The 18,354-nt window shown below is 40.4% G+C and overlaps 1 protein-coding gene across 1 annotated transcript in view; it reads left to right on the top strand.

The window, feature by feature from the left end:
• cdon (cell adhesion associated, oncogene regulated) overlaps positions 1 to 16,582 on the top strand; it is a 64,160-nt gene extending 47,578 nt beyond the window's left edge. The window contains exons 11-19 of the mRNA XM_008426440.2: positions 971 to 1,174; positions 1,869 to 2,050; positions 3,716 to 3,821; positions 8,062 to 8,184; positions 8,277 to 8,468; positions 9,728 to 10,008; positions 10,094 to 10,173; positions 13,852 to 14,075; positions 16,021 to 16,582. Coding sequence (XP_008424662.1) covers positions 971 to 1,174; positions 1,869 to 2,050; positions 3,716 to 3,821; positions 8,062 to 8,184; positions 8,277 to 8,468; positions 9,728 to 10,008; positions 10,094 to 10,173; positions 13,852 to 14,075; positions 16,021 to 16,181 — 1,553 coding nt within the window. The 3' untranslated portion in view covers positions 16,182 to 16,582. The remainder of the gene's footprint in view (positions 1 to 970; positions 1,175 to 1,868; positions 2,051 to 3,715; positions 3,822 to 8,061; positions 8,185 to 8,276; positions 8,469 to 9,727; positions 10,009 to 10,093; positions 10,174 to 13,851; positions 14,076 to 16,020) is intronic.
• Positions 16,583 to 18,354: the final 1,772 nt, after the last annotated feature.

Below are 18,354 nucleotides of genomic sequence, written 5' to 3'. Positions count from 1 at the left end.
AAGAAAGAAAGAAAGAAAGAAAGAAAGAAAGAAAGAAAGAAAGAAAGAAAGAAAGAAAGAAAGAAAGAAAGAAAGAAAGAAAGAAAGAAAGACAGGTCTCTGCTTTGTTTCGCATGGAAGCACAAACAGTGAACCAGCAGCTGACAGCATGTAACGACTCCTTGGAAGAGAAATGCTGTAAGCAGAAAATGTGTCAGTCTGCACACAGCATTGGGGTCACATTGTATGCATGTTTTACTCACTTTGCTACTAAACTTTTTGCTTGGAGGTTCGTCTCTTTCTTCAGCTAACCCTCTTTTCCTTCCACCCCTTCTGCCTCTGTCTCTGTGACTAAGAGCCGTAATAGTGAGTATACATCTTTCAAAGTTTCACACATTCTTTTGTACTCATAACTAAAAATTACAGGGTGTAAGCTAACATTAGCCATAAAGCTAATGTTAGCTTAAATCTTTTCATTATCATGTTGGCTTCCACTAACATTAAGGGTAACATTAACTTAATCTGCTCTTGAAGTTCACTTTAGCTTTGGAGTTGACATTAGCTAGGAAGCTAGCGTCAGCTTAAATTCTTTCATTATCATGTTGGCTTATAATAATTGGTACTTTTATCTTAATTCATTCAGTAATAGAATAAAGTCATAATTTTAGAGAAACTTTATACTTTATACCAAGCTTAGAATGAGGAATACTGAGCATCTTGTGACATTACAGTTGGTATCAAAAGGTAAAGTCCACTTTAGTATTGGAGTCCAAATTAGCTAAGAAGCTAATGTTAGCTTAACATTATAGGTAACATTACGTTAATCCTTTCTGTAAGTAAACTTGAGCTTTTATGTGTAAATTAGCCAGGAAGCTAATGTTAGCTTAAAGGCTATCCTGATCATGTTCACTTATGTTAGCCTGTTGGGTAACAGAGTAAAGACAGCAATTCTGTCTTCATGAGTCCTGATGTTCATTTGATTCGTTCACAGTCCCAGAAGCTCCCGACCGTCCAACCATCTCCATGGCAACCGACAGTTCGGTCTACGTGGCATGGATCCCTCGAGCCAACGGCGGCTCCCCAGTCACAGCGTTTCGAGTGGAGTACAGGCGCGGCCGCAGCGCGGAGTGGATCGTGGCGGCGGATAACATCTCACCTCTGAAGCTGTCGGTGGAAATCCGCAATCTGGAGCCTGGTGAGGCTTCATGTTAGTCAGGAAAATCTAAATTAATCCAGCCAGATTTTCTCCTACAGCAACAACTCTTAGCAGAATGGGGTGGAGAAGCCAAAAAATGACTCAAGTAGGAGTAGAACAAAGTTTTACTAGAGTAAAAGTAAAATGTAAGCCATCCAAGAAATAACTTGAGTAAAAAAATTTTGTAAAAAGGCGACTCAACTGATCAAATTATCAATCATTTAATATTCAAAAATTACATAATCAGACAGATCAAAATATAAAGTTACGTGGAAACTTTGGTATATTAAAGATCAAAATGAAAATAATTTACATGAATAATAAACACAAAATAAAAAATTCATAATCAATTTCTTTAAAAATAAAACTTATGAAATTTTAACAAAAACTGCAGGTGTGTGTCTATATCTGGGGAATTTTTAGTTAAAACGGCGTGCAAAGTATCCAGAAATATTTACTGACGTTCATAATAAAATTACTCAAGTAAAAATAAAAAGTAAAAATACTCCAAAAAGTACATTTATTTTCCACAAATTAACTAGTTACTTCCCCACTCTGCTTCTTACCATCTTTCCTGCCATCTCCATCTACAATGGCACTTTGGAGAATCTGAATTAATATGAGTTGAGAAAACATTAAATTTCCGTTTGGGATCAAAAACGTATTTTTCAATCTGAATGTTTTCGTGCGGCAGGGTCCACCTACAAGTTCCGGGTCCTGGCTTCGAACACGTACGGCGACAGCCTGCCCAGCACGCCCTCCAAGCCGTACCAGGTCCCCAACGCCAGCCCCCGCAAGGCCGACCGGCCCGTGGTCGGACCGCACATCCTGGCCACGGACGCCATCAGCGACACGCAGATCATGCTGCGCTGGACCGTGAGTCGACCAAAACAAACACTTTGGTTTACAGCTATTTTTGTTTAGTTTCTAGTTAAAATGTCTTGTTGCACTTGAAATAAGACAAAATTAAGTGACTTTTCAGCAACACATAGGAGCTTAAGTTAATAATTCCTTACTATTTATGAAAAAAGTACAATTTCCACTGGCAAATAAGTTATTTTTCACATGTTATAAGTGAAATAATCAGCGAATAATATTGATTAAAAATACTTGTTTCATTGGTAGATTGCTTCAGAGAAAAAATGTCTTGTTATAAATAAAATAGGTAACACTTTATTTGAAGGGGGGTGAATAAGACTGTCATAAACATGTCATAAACACCTGTTAACATGAATAAGCCTTCATGAATATTTATGACTGTTGTCATAAAAGCGTCATTCGGTAAATGATGACACTTTTAATACAAAGTTGACATTATTCAAAATGTCTTTGTTATGACAACTTGACATTAACCAAGAAATCATTACCGTTTAAACTTTACCTTTGATAACATAAAGTTACCTCATTTTTAAAGTGCAATCAGTAAAACTTTTATAACAAATTTACATCAGTAATGATTTCTTGGTTAATGTCAAGTTGTCATAACAGACATTTTGAATAATGTCAACTTTGTATTAAAAGTGTTACCATTTACCGAATGACGTTTTATGACAACAGTCATAAATATTCATGAAGGCTTATTCATGTTAATAACAGGTGTTATGACATGTTTATGACAGTCTTATTCACCCCCCTTCAAATAAAGTGTTACCATAAAATAATCTGCTACTGGAACTAGTACTTTCTCCATCAATGTTAAGTAATTATTGGCTTAAGATAAATTATTTATGTCCAGCTTAAATAGTTACTTCTACGTTAGTTTTGTCTGTTTGAAATGACGACAGAAAAGATGAAAATAAGATGTATTTCTGTCTTTTGGAGAAACTAAGAGAGAAACTTGCTTTCATATAGCTGAATGAAACCGAGGCGTTTTGAAACAGTAAAACACTCTGACCTTTTTATTATTCTTGGTTCGTTCTTCTCCTACATTAGAAAAAAAAAAAGTATTAAGCCTCCAAACTGATAGAGAGTAAGTGAAGAAGACATGTGAGGACCACTGTGTCGTTCAGATTCTCCCATGTTTTAGTATTTTCATCATATTTAAAAACAAATAAATAAAATATAGACGCTTTGGAAACATATACTGTATGAAAAATAAAATGTTTTACAGAGATTAAAGAGGATTATTCCTGGTATTAACTAACCAACAAGGAATGTAAAAAAGCTAACAGCATTAGTATTATTGTTCTAGAACTGAATTGCAAAATTTTGAGAATTTTGCGTTAATATTTACGATGTTAACTTCCTGTATGGAGTGAATACCAGTTTCCTGCTTCCTGTGGCAGCTGAGATCAGATGTTTTCTGATTAAAGAAGAAATGTCCCTCTTTGTTCTGATTCTGCTGTTGAAGCTGCAGATGGATGCAGATACTTCCCCTCATTTTCTCCTCTTGATTTCAGCCGGCCTCATTATTTCCCCGAGCTTCGGGCAGACGGCAATCATCATGCGCCGATAACGAGGCCCGCCATTAGCCGCGGGGGAAAAATGGCCCCGCTTTGGGTCGTAATTGCCCGCTGATTTACTGTGTTTTTTTCCTGCCAGTACGACCCCTCGAGTAACAACAACACTCCGATCCAAGGCTTCTACATCTACTACCGACCCACGGACAGCGACAACGACAGCGACTACAAAAGAGACGTGGTGGAAGGTGAGGGAACCAGGGAGCTTACAGCAGACATATTGTGTAAAATTCGCATTTTGCACGTTTTTGTACTTCCATCTGGGTCTCTACTCCCTCTAAAAACAATCCAGACAATTTAAAAATACAACTTTAAAAAAAAAAAAAAAGTTTATGTGTTTTGGTGTTTGAAATATAAGCTTTCTGAATATAACACCACAAATAAGCAGGCACGACCTCTCACCTAGTAACCCCAGCATAGCCCAGCGCGTTACCTAGCAACCCCAGCAAAGTCAAGCCCGTTGCTTAGCAACCCAACATGATACAGTTTACGCAGCAGTTCGAGCTCCAGCACGTTTGTTCAGCTGGTTTTACCGCTGTTCAGTGTTTGGCATACTATTAAGGCCATAGTGAGAAAAAAAAAGATAAAATTATGAGAATAAAGTCATTCAAGAATAAAGTAGAATAAAATCATATTAATGAGAATAGCCATATTTCTACGAGGATAAAGACGTATCGTTATGAATCTATTCTCGCAATATAATTTTTTTTATTTTCACAGCGTGGCCCTAATGCTCTATAACAATGGCTGCTGGAAAAGACAAGTGCTTCGTTGTTGACTCGCCATCCAGAATCCACATTCTGCATTTTGGTTGGTTGTTCAGGAGGCTCTACTTCTGCTTTTCAAAGATCTACAGTTATATTATTGTGCCACTGAGTCACTCAGCTTCTCTAAATTGCTCTAATGTTGGTAGACGGCTGCATCACCGACTGGAACCACTGGACTTCAACCATTCCAAACTTTGAGACCTTAATTTACTAATGAAATACAAACTTTACCTACCTTCCAATCAACGTTCTGAGATATGAATGGATGCAAAACTATTTGCAGTTATTTTATGTGCGTGTGTAAACGTTGATTTATTTGTTGAATTCCAACAAGCAGCAGCTTATTAAAGTGACAAGAAGCCCTAAAACAACCCAAATAGGCAGAACTGAGCAGGTTAAAATCTCATTATCTAAGAATTATTTTGTACCAAAACAATATGCTGGACATGTTTTGTATAACACCATAAACCCTTTCTAACCTGTACAAGGAAGCATAACGGGTAACTTTTAAAGCACGCCGTAGATTGAGTTCACAGAGTGTTTGTCGACAGCCTTGTCCTGCCGTAGATGTAACCTCGGAGTGTCCAGATAAACTGGGAGCTGGAAACGTAACGGATACTGGGAGCAGTGAAGAGGGGACGTCTCTCTCCGTCTGATTTATAGAGACAGGGTGTCTTCTGGGGTCTGTTTTTAATAAACGGTTGCCTGCTAATGGTACCGGGCTGAAACCGGAGCCCGTTCAGAGGAAAGGGGCTCAGGTTGCTGCCTGGAATGCTAACAGTTGAGCCTGCTGCAGGAAGGGAAGGAGAGGCATCTATTTACCCAACACGACTCTGCAACATCTGAGCGTTTGGCTTCCCAAACCCGCCGCCTGGCTGGGCTCCAAAATATCAAAACAGCTGAAAATGTCACTCCAAGTTCAGAACATTAAACAAACTGCAGCCATATTCAGAGGATTTCTGTCCAACTTGTGGACAATTTCTGGGTTTTCCAACCTCCTCTACGTATATTTCTGAATTTGAAATAATTAAAATGCTAATTTCAGCATTTTAAAGACGGCGTACAAAAAACAGATGTTTATCAAAACCACTGGGGTCATTTATCAGAAGAAATTTGCTTCTACCTAATCTGATAATGTACTAACGCTAATAATATCAATGCCAGATATGTAGCTATCTGAAAACTCAGTAGCTTTGCATTGAAGTAACTTAATAAAATCGATGTTGTTGCTTATTTTACCGAATTGAACTCCGTATGGCTTTTGTCAGAAATCAGTACATTTTAAGCTATTTACTGTAGAACTACACAGCAATGCATTCTGGGTACAGAGTAAACGTATCGCATTAAGGGTGGAGGACATGAGGAGACAAACCAGAAATGCTGCGTAAACGATCTTCACTCATTTCAAAATAAAAGCGCGAATATAAACGTCTATCTACTTGGAGAATTCTTAACAGTCGACAAACAAAATTTCCACACAAATGTTGAACTTTATTCAACCTAAAGTTTAAAATTGAGCCAAGTCAATTAGCGAAAAATTTGCTTCGCTGCTGGCGCATTAGTAGATTAGAGTGCCCACCTGGTTCTCTGTCTGGTTTTATTTTGTCCCTGGAAGTTTCTTTGAAATAAAGTTTAAAGAAAAAGGAGACAGATTGTGAGGAGAGGAAACAGAACTAGACGGTCTTTAGGGAAAACTAAGTGTGGTAAACATTTTCAAAATCAGCATAAACGCTGCTAACATGCTAACTTAACTCCACTAAAGGCGCAGTAGCGGAAGCGTGGCGTGACTGCGCCAAACCAAAAACCAAGTCTCCGCCGGTCAGGCTGGCTGATGATGTTTGGAAAACGAGCCGTTTCAAAACTCTTATGTATGTAATAATCAGCAGTTAGTAACTTAGTAACCCCAGGAAAAAGCCCAGCCTGTTACCTAGCAACCCCAGCAGAGCTCTGACCGTCACCTAGCAACCCCAACTGAGTTCTATCATCTTAGGTCAGCTGGTTTTACCGCTGTATGCGCTGAACAAAGCTGCTGGAAAATACATTTGTTGCTTTTCTTTCATAAAACAACAAATTTTAAATATTTTAATCCAAACTTTATGCAATAAAAAGATATTTTTATACAGATTTAAGTTATTCCAATCGGTCCTTCTCCTTTTTTATTATGATTAAAGATAAAATTGTGGTCTGTACATCACTAATTAACTTACATATTTACTCCCATCACTCAGCCCTCGTACGTTCAGGCAGCAGCATGTTTTCAGAAGGTCACTTTGCACCACTCGGACCATAAGCAGCAGCTTATTTCAGCCTCATTTGCTGGAAATGTAGCGTTTCCACATCCACAGGCCGTTGTCTGGTGTGTGATTCTGCAGCGCGCTGCTGCGGTGTGACAGTGTGCGGTTGTTGAGCCGTGGGGAATGTACGTAGTGGGAATACTGGAGGCCAGCCAGAGCAAACATGAAGCGGCCATATATGGAGCTGGAACAGAGCGATGCGACCGTCTGGGTCCCGCCTGGTCTGCTGTTGTGGTTGTGAACAGGGACTGCACTGAAAATGAGACCAGGGGAAAACTCTTGGTTAACAAATCCTGGCTCCTTGGAGGGGAAATTTACAGAGATGTGGTTTTAATTTCTCCACCACACTCAAGGCTGAATACCTGAAACGGCACAGAACTTGATGTTTCCAGGTGTAAGGAATGAAAACACGGAAATAGACAAAATATGTTTCCAGACTTCATTATTCCAAAAAAATGTCTTTCCCTCCTTCCTTAGTCACATTGTCTTTCAGAATCGGTTTTATTTATCAGGTTTCTGCACCAAGACATTTGAATTTCCTCCTTCGTTTTGTTTCCTTAATTGGTTTTCTTGTGTTTTTATTCCATCTTTTTTCTCTGTTTATTCTTCATTCCTTCATTGGTCTCCTACTCTGCTTCCTTCCTTGGTCTTCATGTCTTTCCTTACTAGCTTGGTAAAGAAAGCTAGTTTCCTTTATTTCTCCCCTGGACTCCTTGTGTCCTTCCTTCAATCCTTGCTCTCTCTGTGCCCTTTCTTCCTACCTTAGTCTCCTTGTAGGCTTTTTTCCCTTCTTGTTTTCCTTGTATACTTCTTTCATTTCCAATTCTCAATGTGTTCTTCCTTCCCTGGTTTCCTTGTTTTTTCTTTTCTACCTTGGTCTTCGTGTCCTTCATTCATTCCATCCTTTTGCTCTATGTGTCCTTCCTTCCTTACTTCATCTTCTTGTATGCTTCCTTTGTTGGTTTCCTTGAGTAGTTCATTCTTTCGTTGGTTTCCTTGTGTCCTTCATTCCTTCCCTGGTCTCATTGTGTCCTTCCTTCCTTGGTTTTCTTCATCCTTCATTGGTCTCCTAGTATCCTTTATACCATCTCTGGTCTCATTGTGTTCTACCTTCTTACCTTTGCCTCCTTCCTCCCTTCCTAGTTCCTGATGTGTCTTTCATTCCCTCTTTGGTTTTCTTCCTTTATCTCCTTGTTTCTTAATTTCCTTCCTTCCTTGGTCTACTCGTTTCCTTCCCTTGGTGTCCTTCCTTGCTTCCTTTAATTTAACAATGATCTAAAACTACTTAGTAAATGTGATTCCTCGTCCTTAAAGCAACCCGACCGCATCTTCATGCGTATCTCTGACTTCCTGTCTCGTCGTCTCAGGTGTGAAAACCTGGCACATGATTGGCCACCTGCAGCCAGAGACGTCCTATGACATCAAAATGCAGTGCTTCAACGGCGGTGGGGAGAGCGACTACAGCAACGTGATGATCTGTGAGACCAGAGGTGAGAGTTTCAGCCTCTAGTGTCGATGATGATGATGTCATCAGCAAACGCTTGTCCTCTGAAGCCGCCGCTCCTCTTCTTCTTCCCTGCAGCTCGTCAGTCTCCGGATTCGCCCAGTCAGCACCCCTTCACCCCGCCCGGCCCGCACCCTACGGACCCCCAGACGTCGCCCGGCAGCCTGCTGTACCTGATCGTCGGCTGCATGCTGGGAGTGATGTTGCTCATCCTGCTGTCCTTCATCGCCATGTGTCTGTGGAGGAACCGGCAACAGAACAACATGCACAGTGAGACCAACAACTGATTATGCAAAACTCACATTTTGCACATTTTTGTACTTCAATTTGGGTCTCAACTGCTTCTGAAAACCTTTTAAAAGAGCAGATTTTTGACAATAAACAGCAGATCTTGATGCTCAATTCTCTTTTTTTTTATGTGCTAAAATCCAATTTTTCTTTATTCTGTGAGTGATTCTTCATACTACTAAATGTAATATCACAAATCAGCAGGCACTGCCCCTCACCTACTAACCCAGCCAAGCCCAGCCCGTTACCTAGCAACCCAGCCAGAGCTCCAGCGTGATTGGTCAGCTGGTTTTACCGCTACATGCGCTGCACAATTGCTGCTGAAACGGCGAGTTTTGTTGTTGACTTGCAGTCCAGAAAAGGTTTATGTAACATTCAAAGACGGTTGTATACTTACACATCTGTTTACACCCATATGTGAAAACGGCTGCAAACGTCAAGTTAGGGGGCGTGGCTAACAGCAGACACCTGGAAACGGCTCATTCTGAAAAGAAGACCTGACCAGACTATAATTTCATTATCCATGAATATTGTTGTGCTAATAAGAATGTATTTATCATGTTTTATATGGCCTATAGATCTATCCAACCTGTTCAGGGAAACATAACGGGTCACCTTTAGTAATTGTTGGCTCCGCGGCAGCTTGTGAGTCATATTCCAGTGCATGTACATGTCCCGAGGTGCTTGCAAAACTGTTGGCTTATGGTTCAGTACGTTCGCTCCTTGACCTTCTGGATGTGGAAATAGTTGTGGGTTTTAAAGCTTTGGAGGAAATTTGAAAAAGAGTCAGAGGTCTATGCTTTCTGCAGCCTTTTTCCCATCATTCATTGGGGTTTCTCAGGTGAACTAAAGGGTTTTTTTTTTACTGGAAAATGAACTTTGTTTGGTCAGTGAGAATAAATAAACCTTACATTTTATTATAGATTAATCAGTTTGGTGAGATCAATATTTCAACCTGTTGGTTTTAATAAGATACATCAATAACAACCTCTGTTGTGGTTGCTAGGTAACAGTGCAGAGCCTGCTGATTTGTGATGTTGCATTTCAAATGTTTTTAAAATGGCAAATTTTTCAGACACCAACAAACATTAACTTGTTGCAAAAAACAGCTGGCTTGGGTTGAGTTGTTTTTAGAAGCAGTTGAAACCCAAATGGAAATATAAAAAGTGAATTTTGCACAATAAGACTTGAATTTAAGGTTTAAAGGGGCTAAAGCTCTCAGTTTATGCCCCGCCTTGCAGAGTATGACCCTCCTGGCTACCTGTACCAGCCGGCGGACCTGAACGGCCACGTGCTCGAGTACACCACGCTGACGGCGGGCGGCGGGCGCGTGAACGGAGGCGTTCACGGCGGCTACGGCGGCCAGATGTTGCCTCAAGGCTGCCATCACCTCCACCACAAACTCCCCAACGGCTTGGCGTTGCTCAACGGCTCCGGCGGCTTCGTCCCACACAGCCACGACGGCACCCTGCCCCACAGCACCCACGAGTGCGAGCACCCGCACCTCCACCACCACCTGAACGTGAGTTCTCCGCCGGCGGCCGGAGCAGGCGGCTCTGTGCACTGTTCTTTGGAGGCTAACTCGGATGTTGGTGTTGTGTTGTCAGGGTGGGAGTTTGTACACGGCTCTTCCTCAGAAAGAGACATCGGAGTGTATGAGCTGCCAGAACCTCTGCAACAACAACAGGTGGGAGGAAGTTCGTAAAGACAATGGAGATTCTTCTGTTCAGACTGCCTTCCTTCATTCCTGTTTTTCTTTCTTACTCTTTCTTCTTCTTTCCTTCCATGGCCTCTTTGTCTCCTTCAATCCTCCCCTCCCTCCTTCCCTCCTTCATTTCTTCCTAGGTTTCCTTGTGACCTTTCACTCTACGCTGTTGTTTTTTATTTTTAAGCAGTTATGAGGAATGGTGGGGAAACCTTAAACTGCTGCTGCTGCACAAGTTACTTAACAGGTTGTTGCTAGGTAACCAAAGAATGGATGAGTTGCTAGGTAACCAAAGAGTGAGTTAGTTGCTAGGTAACCAAAGAATGGATGAGTTGCTAGGTAACCAAAGAGTAAGTTAGTTGATTCCACCAACCTAGCTGAGCTAGCCTTGAGAGGCTGCGCAGCTAAAGCCTTTCCTCTGCCTACATCCCCCAGAATGCTGTGCGGTTCTGGAAGGAGTTCAGTGAAATTATTGAATATGATTCAATCATTTCATGTTGAATACTTGAATCATATTTAGTATTAAATAACTGGACAACTCACAGAAGAGATTATTGGAAATAAGTCACTAATAGGAAAAAAAAACACTAATAGGAAAAAACATTAAAATCAGAAATGGAAATCGCCCAGCAGTAGGTCAGGCTATTTCTGAGTTACATTATTATTGGGCATGCTATGCTAGGTTAATATCAAGATGCTTACACTCTTTTTTTTAAACACCGGTCTGAATTGCATGTAGACAATTATTAGAAACAAAAACTTGCTGCTTTTAACACTAAAAGTTTCGGGTAACATTGGGAGAGGAAAATATTAAAGTCCAATGGAGCCGCTTTTTAAGAGCAGCCTTTCCCCCTGGCATTGGTCGAAGTATAGTTTTCAACTGGTATCACAAAATCTTAAAACTGGTTTTGATTTGTTTGAAGAAGGTGGTTTTATGTCTTTTAGGCAAATACAAATTAAGCATGATGTTTTACAGAAGGACTTCTTTAGTTTTCTCCAACTAAGACATTTTGTGCAATCATCACTTACTTTTCCAGATGACCAGCCAAGCTTAAATCCCGTAGAACATTTTCTTAAATTTAATGAGCGTCCCAACCATAAAAAGAAATTGATTTCTTTTTTTTATGGGCAACTAATGATGCTAAATCCTCTTCCAAATGAAAAGTCCAAAACCCACTGGGAAACGGATTTGCGCGTTGAGATTAACAGCGAAGCATGGTCAAGGGCCATTTCACAAACAAAAAAACATGTTTTTCTGCAACAAAGGGAAAACAGAAGCATAATCCACACAGGCTACAACGTACCACACAGTTTATGCAGAAACTTCACCCTCATTGTTCAGCTCTCTATAAAAGCAATTCAAACGTGGGCAACTCATGTCATTGTATTGGGCTTTGTGCGTTTAGAAAACAAACACGCTGAGCTCCGTTTCGACGATTCCTACGGACAAACCTACATAGTTTCTTTATTTGGATTGTCTCCAATGCGAACTTCAATATCTATCAAGACGTTGGATTCAGTTACAGTGGATCCAGGGACAGCCGCCTTCGGTGACCAAAACTGGAACATTTGTTACATTTTCAGTTGGTTTGATTCCCTTTTGAAAAACCTGTTTCCCTCCTCGACTGTGGTGGCGCTGCACCAAGAACTAATGAAGGAAATGAAAAAAATAAACATCTGAAGACGACACTGAGCGCAACTTCCTTCTTCATGAAATGTACAAAAATGGAGTGGCGTCAGATTTTAGCAGTTGTAGGATTTCTCCATTTTTCGTTTGGTAAAAAAACCACAATCTACTCCTGCTAGCGCTAGACTCTCAAGTTTGTTTTGTATTTACCCAGAATGCCCTGCGCTGTAGTTCACTTCCTGCTTTTGGAGCAGTGTTTAGTCCGCTTGATGTTCACATCAGCATTCAAACCGCACCAGAATGTCAACAAACCCGACATCTAGGTTTGTAGCCGGACTAGAGTTTGCTTTTTTTGGTCGGTATCAGATTGATTACATATTCACACCTCGTCAAAGAAACCGGACCTTCTAGACAAATGAGCTAAAGGTAGATTAAAGTGAACTAAACAAATGCGTTAGCCTAGCGCTAGCAGGAGAAATGGCTCGTTGTCCTTTACCAAAGACAAAACAGATATTCTACAACTGCTAAAATCTGACACCACTCAATTTTTATACATTTCATGAAGAAGGAAGTTGCGCTCAGTGTCGTCTTCAGATGTTTTTATGTAATTTGCTTCAGTGGTTTTTGGTGCAGCGCCCCCACAGGTGAGGAGGGGAATAGATTTCTTTGAAGGGTTTTGTTCATTTGACACTGTGCAGAGAGAAAGAGAAGCACAGCAACTGAAAACGTAACCAATGTTGCAACTAGCAGACTACCGACTGTGAAAACACCCTGAGATACAATGGAAGAAAAATGTTAATGAAGTGAGAAGTAGGGCGGTTATGCTAGTTGACTTTGACATCCTAACACGTACATGTGATTTTCAATTCTGTTTCAAAATAAGGCAACTCTCACCATCTTGTGACAGATCATCAATGGAACAGGTGTTTAAATTGGCAAATTTAAAGTGAAAGTAGTCTCTGCTGCTATGAAAGCTAGTCGAACTGCTGCCAGTTGGTTGCCATGGCAAAGGATGTGCATGTGGAGGGAAGCCAACACAGAGGGAACGAGTAAACAGAGGCATATTGAATTGTTCTCCACCAGTTTTTCTGCGTTATTTTTCCTTTGTTGTGGACGAACTGCAGCCACGGTAGTTTCTGGAAAATCAACAAACGACAAAAACGGGACTAATTGCCTCGTTTGTCATCAAATAAGATACAATACATCATAAAGTATTGAACGAACTATGGCTCCTAAAGCGGCAATTAGGTGAAATTAAATTAATAATCTGAAATAAATTAGGAATTTTTTAAATCTTCAGTTGCATCTTAAGAAAACTGACAGAAGCTGAACAGTTTATAGATTTATGTCTAATACATATTTTAAACACCAAACATCTGAAATATTCTTCATTTTTTATAGAAATCAAATAAGAAATAAGTGACAGATGCTTCCCATTTGTAATTGCGCTTGCAGATGCTCGTCGCTAGCATTAGCGGCTAATTGGGCCCCGTCTAATTCGGTAATATATACTGACGTACAGGAGACCATGCCACACTTTTCAGATTTAAAATATTTGGTCTGCAACTTCAAATCTCCACATTGTCTGATGGTTTGCAGTTTTACCGGGGAAAAATAAATAATCTGAAAACGTTTAAATGATGCAGAACTGTTAGTCTTGGTTAAGATTTTAAACATTCCTCACATTTTATAATGCGGAGCTGACAGATTGGGCTTCTGAGGCCCAAACGGACTCGCGCACCAGACAGAGATGCAGCTCCGGCCTCCTGTTTGCCCTGTTTATGTGTTTAAGAGTCTCCAGCATCACAGTTTACTCTGTGTGCATCCAGCCGGTGGACCTAATGAGCTCTGTGTTTATTTACCTCCGGCTGCTGGGGAGTCGGAGGGGGCGGCGTCACAATCACATCGTGTACCGATGAAGCGCCGTCGAGCTCGGAAACTTAGAAACCACAACGTGTCACGGTTTGGTCAGCGGGGTTGGATCCGTTCCTGATTAGTTTTGGTATTGATCCCGTCTCTCCGTCTCCGACCAGATGCTACAATAAAACCAACGGCGCTGCGCCGCTGATGCACCGCGTGGCGCCGTGCCACCAGGACGGGCTGGAGATGGTTCCGCTGGGCCAGGTTTCCCCGCAGTGCCGCGGGTCCGACCCCGGCGCCGGCTTCCAGCCGCCGGACGGGAACAGAGGGTCCTCGCCTTCCCAGCATTCCTGCTGTCTGATCCGGAACACTGAAAACTCTCCGGGGGACAGCACCGGTGACTCATTTATTATTATTATTATTATTATTATTATTATTATTATTTTAAAGCATATTTGTTCAAATTCAATAATATTTCAATGATCCTGAAGGGAAATTAAATAAAATGTTGTCCATCTGGGCTCAGATTGGTGAAGAAAGTGGATCAGAAACTATAAAGTAGACATATATGATACGATATTAATATCTGTGTCGGTTCGATATTGGAAAAAATATTCTAGATCTGCCGGCTGTGACAATAGGCAGATCTATTCAGTCTAATTCTATGCTTTATTATTTAATAAACTTTTTATTTAGAATTCCTAATTGTTCTTTCTGAACCATTTGATTCAGGGTTTTTTTTTTTTTTTACACGTTTGACCAATAGGAACATTTTTGTCAGTTTCAGTTTTATTTATTTTACATTTCTAAAAGCACTTTGGTCTGTCATGGCTGGGTCCCAGAAGTTATACGATAATATTGTCGTTTTGAGACAATTTTCAAGTAATATAATGGTAATAGAGGCATAATAACACAAGAACACAATCTCCAAGACCAATAAACTTTAAATCCTACTGAACATTTAACACTGGAACTGGACGACATTTTAAATATCCAAAATAAATCAACGGAACAGCAAATAAAATTAATTATTAAGTTTCTGTAAACAAAATTATCCTTTGAAATAAAGTTGAGACCAAAACACCACAGTGAAGACTTTGTCCACAGCTAATGCCAACACACTGCATTCATGTTTGTTGTGAAGGGTGTAAATACTTTTCAATGTTAGTCTAAAACTGCTGTTTTAAAGGGGAAGCATTATGTCTTTTCCAGTGCCATGTTGTAGCTCGATAAAGTATCTATTTTACCTTCAGGTTATGTACATATCAAATATGACTTAAAAGAAATTTTCCTTCCTGATTTAATGCCTTGAAATTGGGCCTCTGTCTCTTTAAAAACTCCATCCCAACATGGCTCCTCTACTAACCCTTTAACATTTTTCCAGCGTTTCAGTGAGAAGTAGCTCCACTAATTGCTGCTGGCTAGTCTGAAGGAGCCGAGTGGGTGTGGAGTTTGGACCAATCAGGCGTTTTGCACGGCTGAATGTTTGCCGTGGAGATTAAAGTATGTCTAACACATGCAGGAAAGAATCAAAACAACACTCCATGTTTGTTTCAGATGAGGGAATAACATTAGCATGAAGTAAAGCGCAAAAGAAGTTGATTTTTTTTTATTTTTATGACGCCGCCCCTTTAAGAGCTACAAGGCTCTCATAGTTCAGCAGTGAACTGTCACCACTGCGGTTTTATATCAGCATTTCTCATGTTTGCAGACAAACTTTGCAGCAAAGCCACAAATTGCACCATGAGCTTCTCCAGAATCCGTCCTCTTTTCTCCAGTGCTCACAGAACAAACTTTACAGAGCAACAAAAAGATCTACAAAGTAGGAGAAACAAAAACAAACAAAAACAAAATAAACAAATCAAAACAAGGAGGCATATATTAAATGGATGCAAAAAACAAAACATAATCAAATGTTGTGACAAGAAAAACAATTAAATAAAATCGTTTCTTTTAATATTTGGAGTTATTTTTTGATTTGCTGTAGATATATATATATATATATACACTGCTCGAAAAAATAAAGGGAACACTTAAACAACACAATATAACTCCAAGTAAATCAAACTTCTGTGAAATCAAACTGTCCACTTAGGAAGCAACACTGATTGACAACAGGGACCCTCGTCGGGTCAATCAGTGCTGCTTCCCAAGTGGACAGTTTGATTTCACAGAAGTTTGATTTACTTGGAGTTATATTGTGTTGTTTAAGTGTTCCCTTTATTTTTTTGAGCAGTATATATTAATTTTTTATTTATTTTTTATTTAATTAATTTTTTTTTTTTTTTTGAAGTACAAACTGGAAGCCGTCTCACCTCCCTCTCTGTTTGCGGTTTCTGCAGCGGAGGACGAGCCGGAGGACAGCGTGGAGACGGAGGACCAGGTGGTGTCCTCCTGGGACGGGCTGGGCCTGCCGGACCTGGACTGCGACGAGAAGCCCGGCTGGATCTCCAGCAGCAGCCTGGTGGGAGAGCTGATCCCGGCCGGCCCGCAGGAGGCCTGAGCCCAGCCGGCGGGAACACTGGGAGGACTGGGAGGAAGACAGAGACACTAAATGTGACGGTGAAACGGGACTGAGACAAAATGGATGTTAAGGATTGAAAAGACTCGGAGATGGAAACGAAACAAAAACTCCTAATCCCACCCGAGGGAAAACCCATGAAACACCAAGAACTCTTTAGAAGACTTATTTATTTTTTGTAGTAGTAAAATATTATTTCATATGAATGTATCTGTTTAAAAGAAAAAAGTTTGCCTTTTATATTATTTATGCCTTTTGGATGAGAAATACTTTTTATTTTTGTTGTTTTGTCCCTTTGTGTCCCGCTCCAAGCTGTGGAGATTAGCGACTGTTTGTGTAAAGTTTTGTAATAATATAAAAAGAAGATATGGGAGACAAACGTCCGTCCTCTCAGAATGTCCTTCTGTCCCCGGCCTCGGTCCAGGCCTTTGATGCGGTGACCTTTGAACTCCGGGAACACTCCCTGCTCTGTTCGGGTCCGGCGAGCTGCACCGCGCTTCGCCGGATACTCGATAGCTCATCACTTTCCGCAAAACGCACGGCGGCTTTGAGAGCAGCGCTGACCTTTTGACCCCAATCTGTTGCAGAAGTGGAGCGGTTGCGCTAACAGTGAAGCCCAATGTCTGATGCTAATCTGGAGTTTTACAGGATGTAATCTCTGTTTACACGGCAAATCTGCAACCAGCGGACGGAAAGACCGCAAATTAAGTATGAAGATTTTACAGAAGAGGATTAGGACCACTGACAGAAAAAAATATGATTTTAATCTCAGAAATCTGGCTTCCACTGTCCAAATTCTCCCTTTTAATCTCAAAATTTTGACTCCCACAAATTCTTACGTCAATTCACTTCAAAAATACTGCATTGATCCCAAAGGGAAACTAAATGTTGTTGTAACTCGTATGAATTCAAATTCTTCAAACATCTCCTGTAGCAGTCTGTGTCAGAGTGAATCTGAGGAAGCCTCTGACTGAACACTCTGTTTTCCTAAGAAGCAGGGTCTTGATTTTATGGAGAATCCTTTATATTATCACATCGAGAGGTTCCACAGCCATTGACTGCAATCTCAGTATTCTGACTTTTTTTCTCCAGAATTCTGATTTTGATCTCGGAGCTCAGGGGAAAAAAATCAGAATTAAGATTTTTTTTCCCGTAATAACTTTGACTGTAATTTCAGAATTTTAAAATAGTTTTTCCAGAATTTTGACCTGTTTTTCCCCCCAGAATTCTAATTTTTAATCTTTGAATTCGAACTTTAATTTTAGTATTTTGACTTTTTTTCCTGTCAGAAATCTGACTTTAAACTTAAAGTCAAAATTTGACCTTATTCTTTATTTGAGAATTCTGAGATTTTCCCCAAGAATTTATTTATTTAGTATTAAAATTTCTTTTTTCACCTATAATTCTGGTTTTTAATCTGGAAAGTCACATTTTTAATTTCAGTATTTTGTCTTTTTTTTTTTTTTTTGCCACCATTGTATATTTTTAGCCCCAGAAATCTGAGTTTAAGTTTCATAATTCTCAGATTAAAAAATCTGAATTCTGGTGGGGGAAAAAAAAAAAATCTAAATTCTCATATCACTGTCAAAATTTTGTTTAATTTCTCAAAATAATTTTATTCCCATAATTCTCTTTCCTCAGTATGCCAACTTATATTCTTTAATCTCAGAATGATGGAGAAATCTTTCACCCTAAATTTCTAATTTTTTCCACCAGTTTTGTTCCCTTCTATAGGTTGAGAATCTTGATGCGGTGACCTTTGAACTTGAGATACTGTAAACAAACCCACTCTACTAGAGTAGCACACCACTCCCATTGTCAAACAAGGACGTGGCAGCATCATGGTAGGGTAATAAGTGAACTTACCCTTTAAAAAAAACTCTCAAACTTGATTTTTTTGCCTGCAGTGTGATGATAGACCTCGCTGTGCTTCACTGAGGACGACCGCGGTTCGGGCTTTCCAAACGCTCGGAGCCTGTCTGCCCCGGTTCGGTGCCAGACCCGGCTCGCCTGGCATCCTCTCCCCTCAGTCATGGTACATATTCCTGGACAGACTGTGCTGTGGCGCGGCGCGGCGCGGTCTCTTCCGGCTGTTATTTTCAGATCTGATGGCGGCGGCAGCAGCGGTGCCATTAGGGCTGGAAGGGGAAAACAA

The sequence above is a fragment of the Poecilia reticulata genome, linkage group LG13 (assembly GCF_000633615.1).
Source record: "Poecilia reticulata strain Guanapo linkage group LG13, Guppy_female_1.0+MT, whole genome shotgun sequence".
NCBI lineage: Eukaryota > Metazoa > Chordata > Actinopteri > Cyprinodontiformes > Poeciliidae > Poecilia > Poecilia reticulata.
The sequence above is the reverse complement of the archived record's forward strand: the minus strand, read 5'-3'. Positions and strand labels throughout refer to the sequence as shown.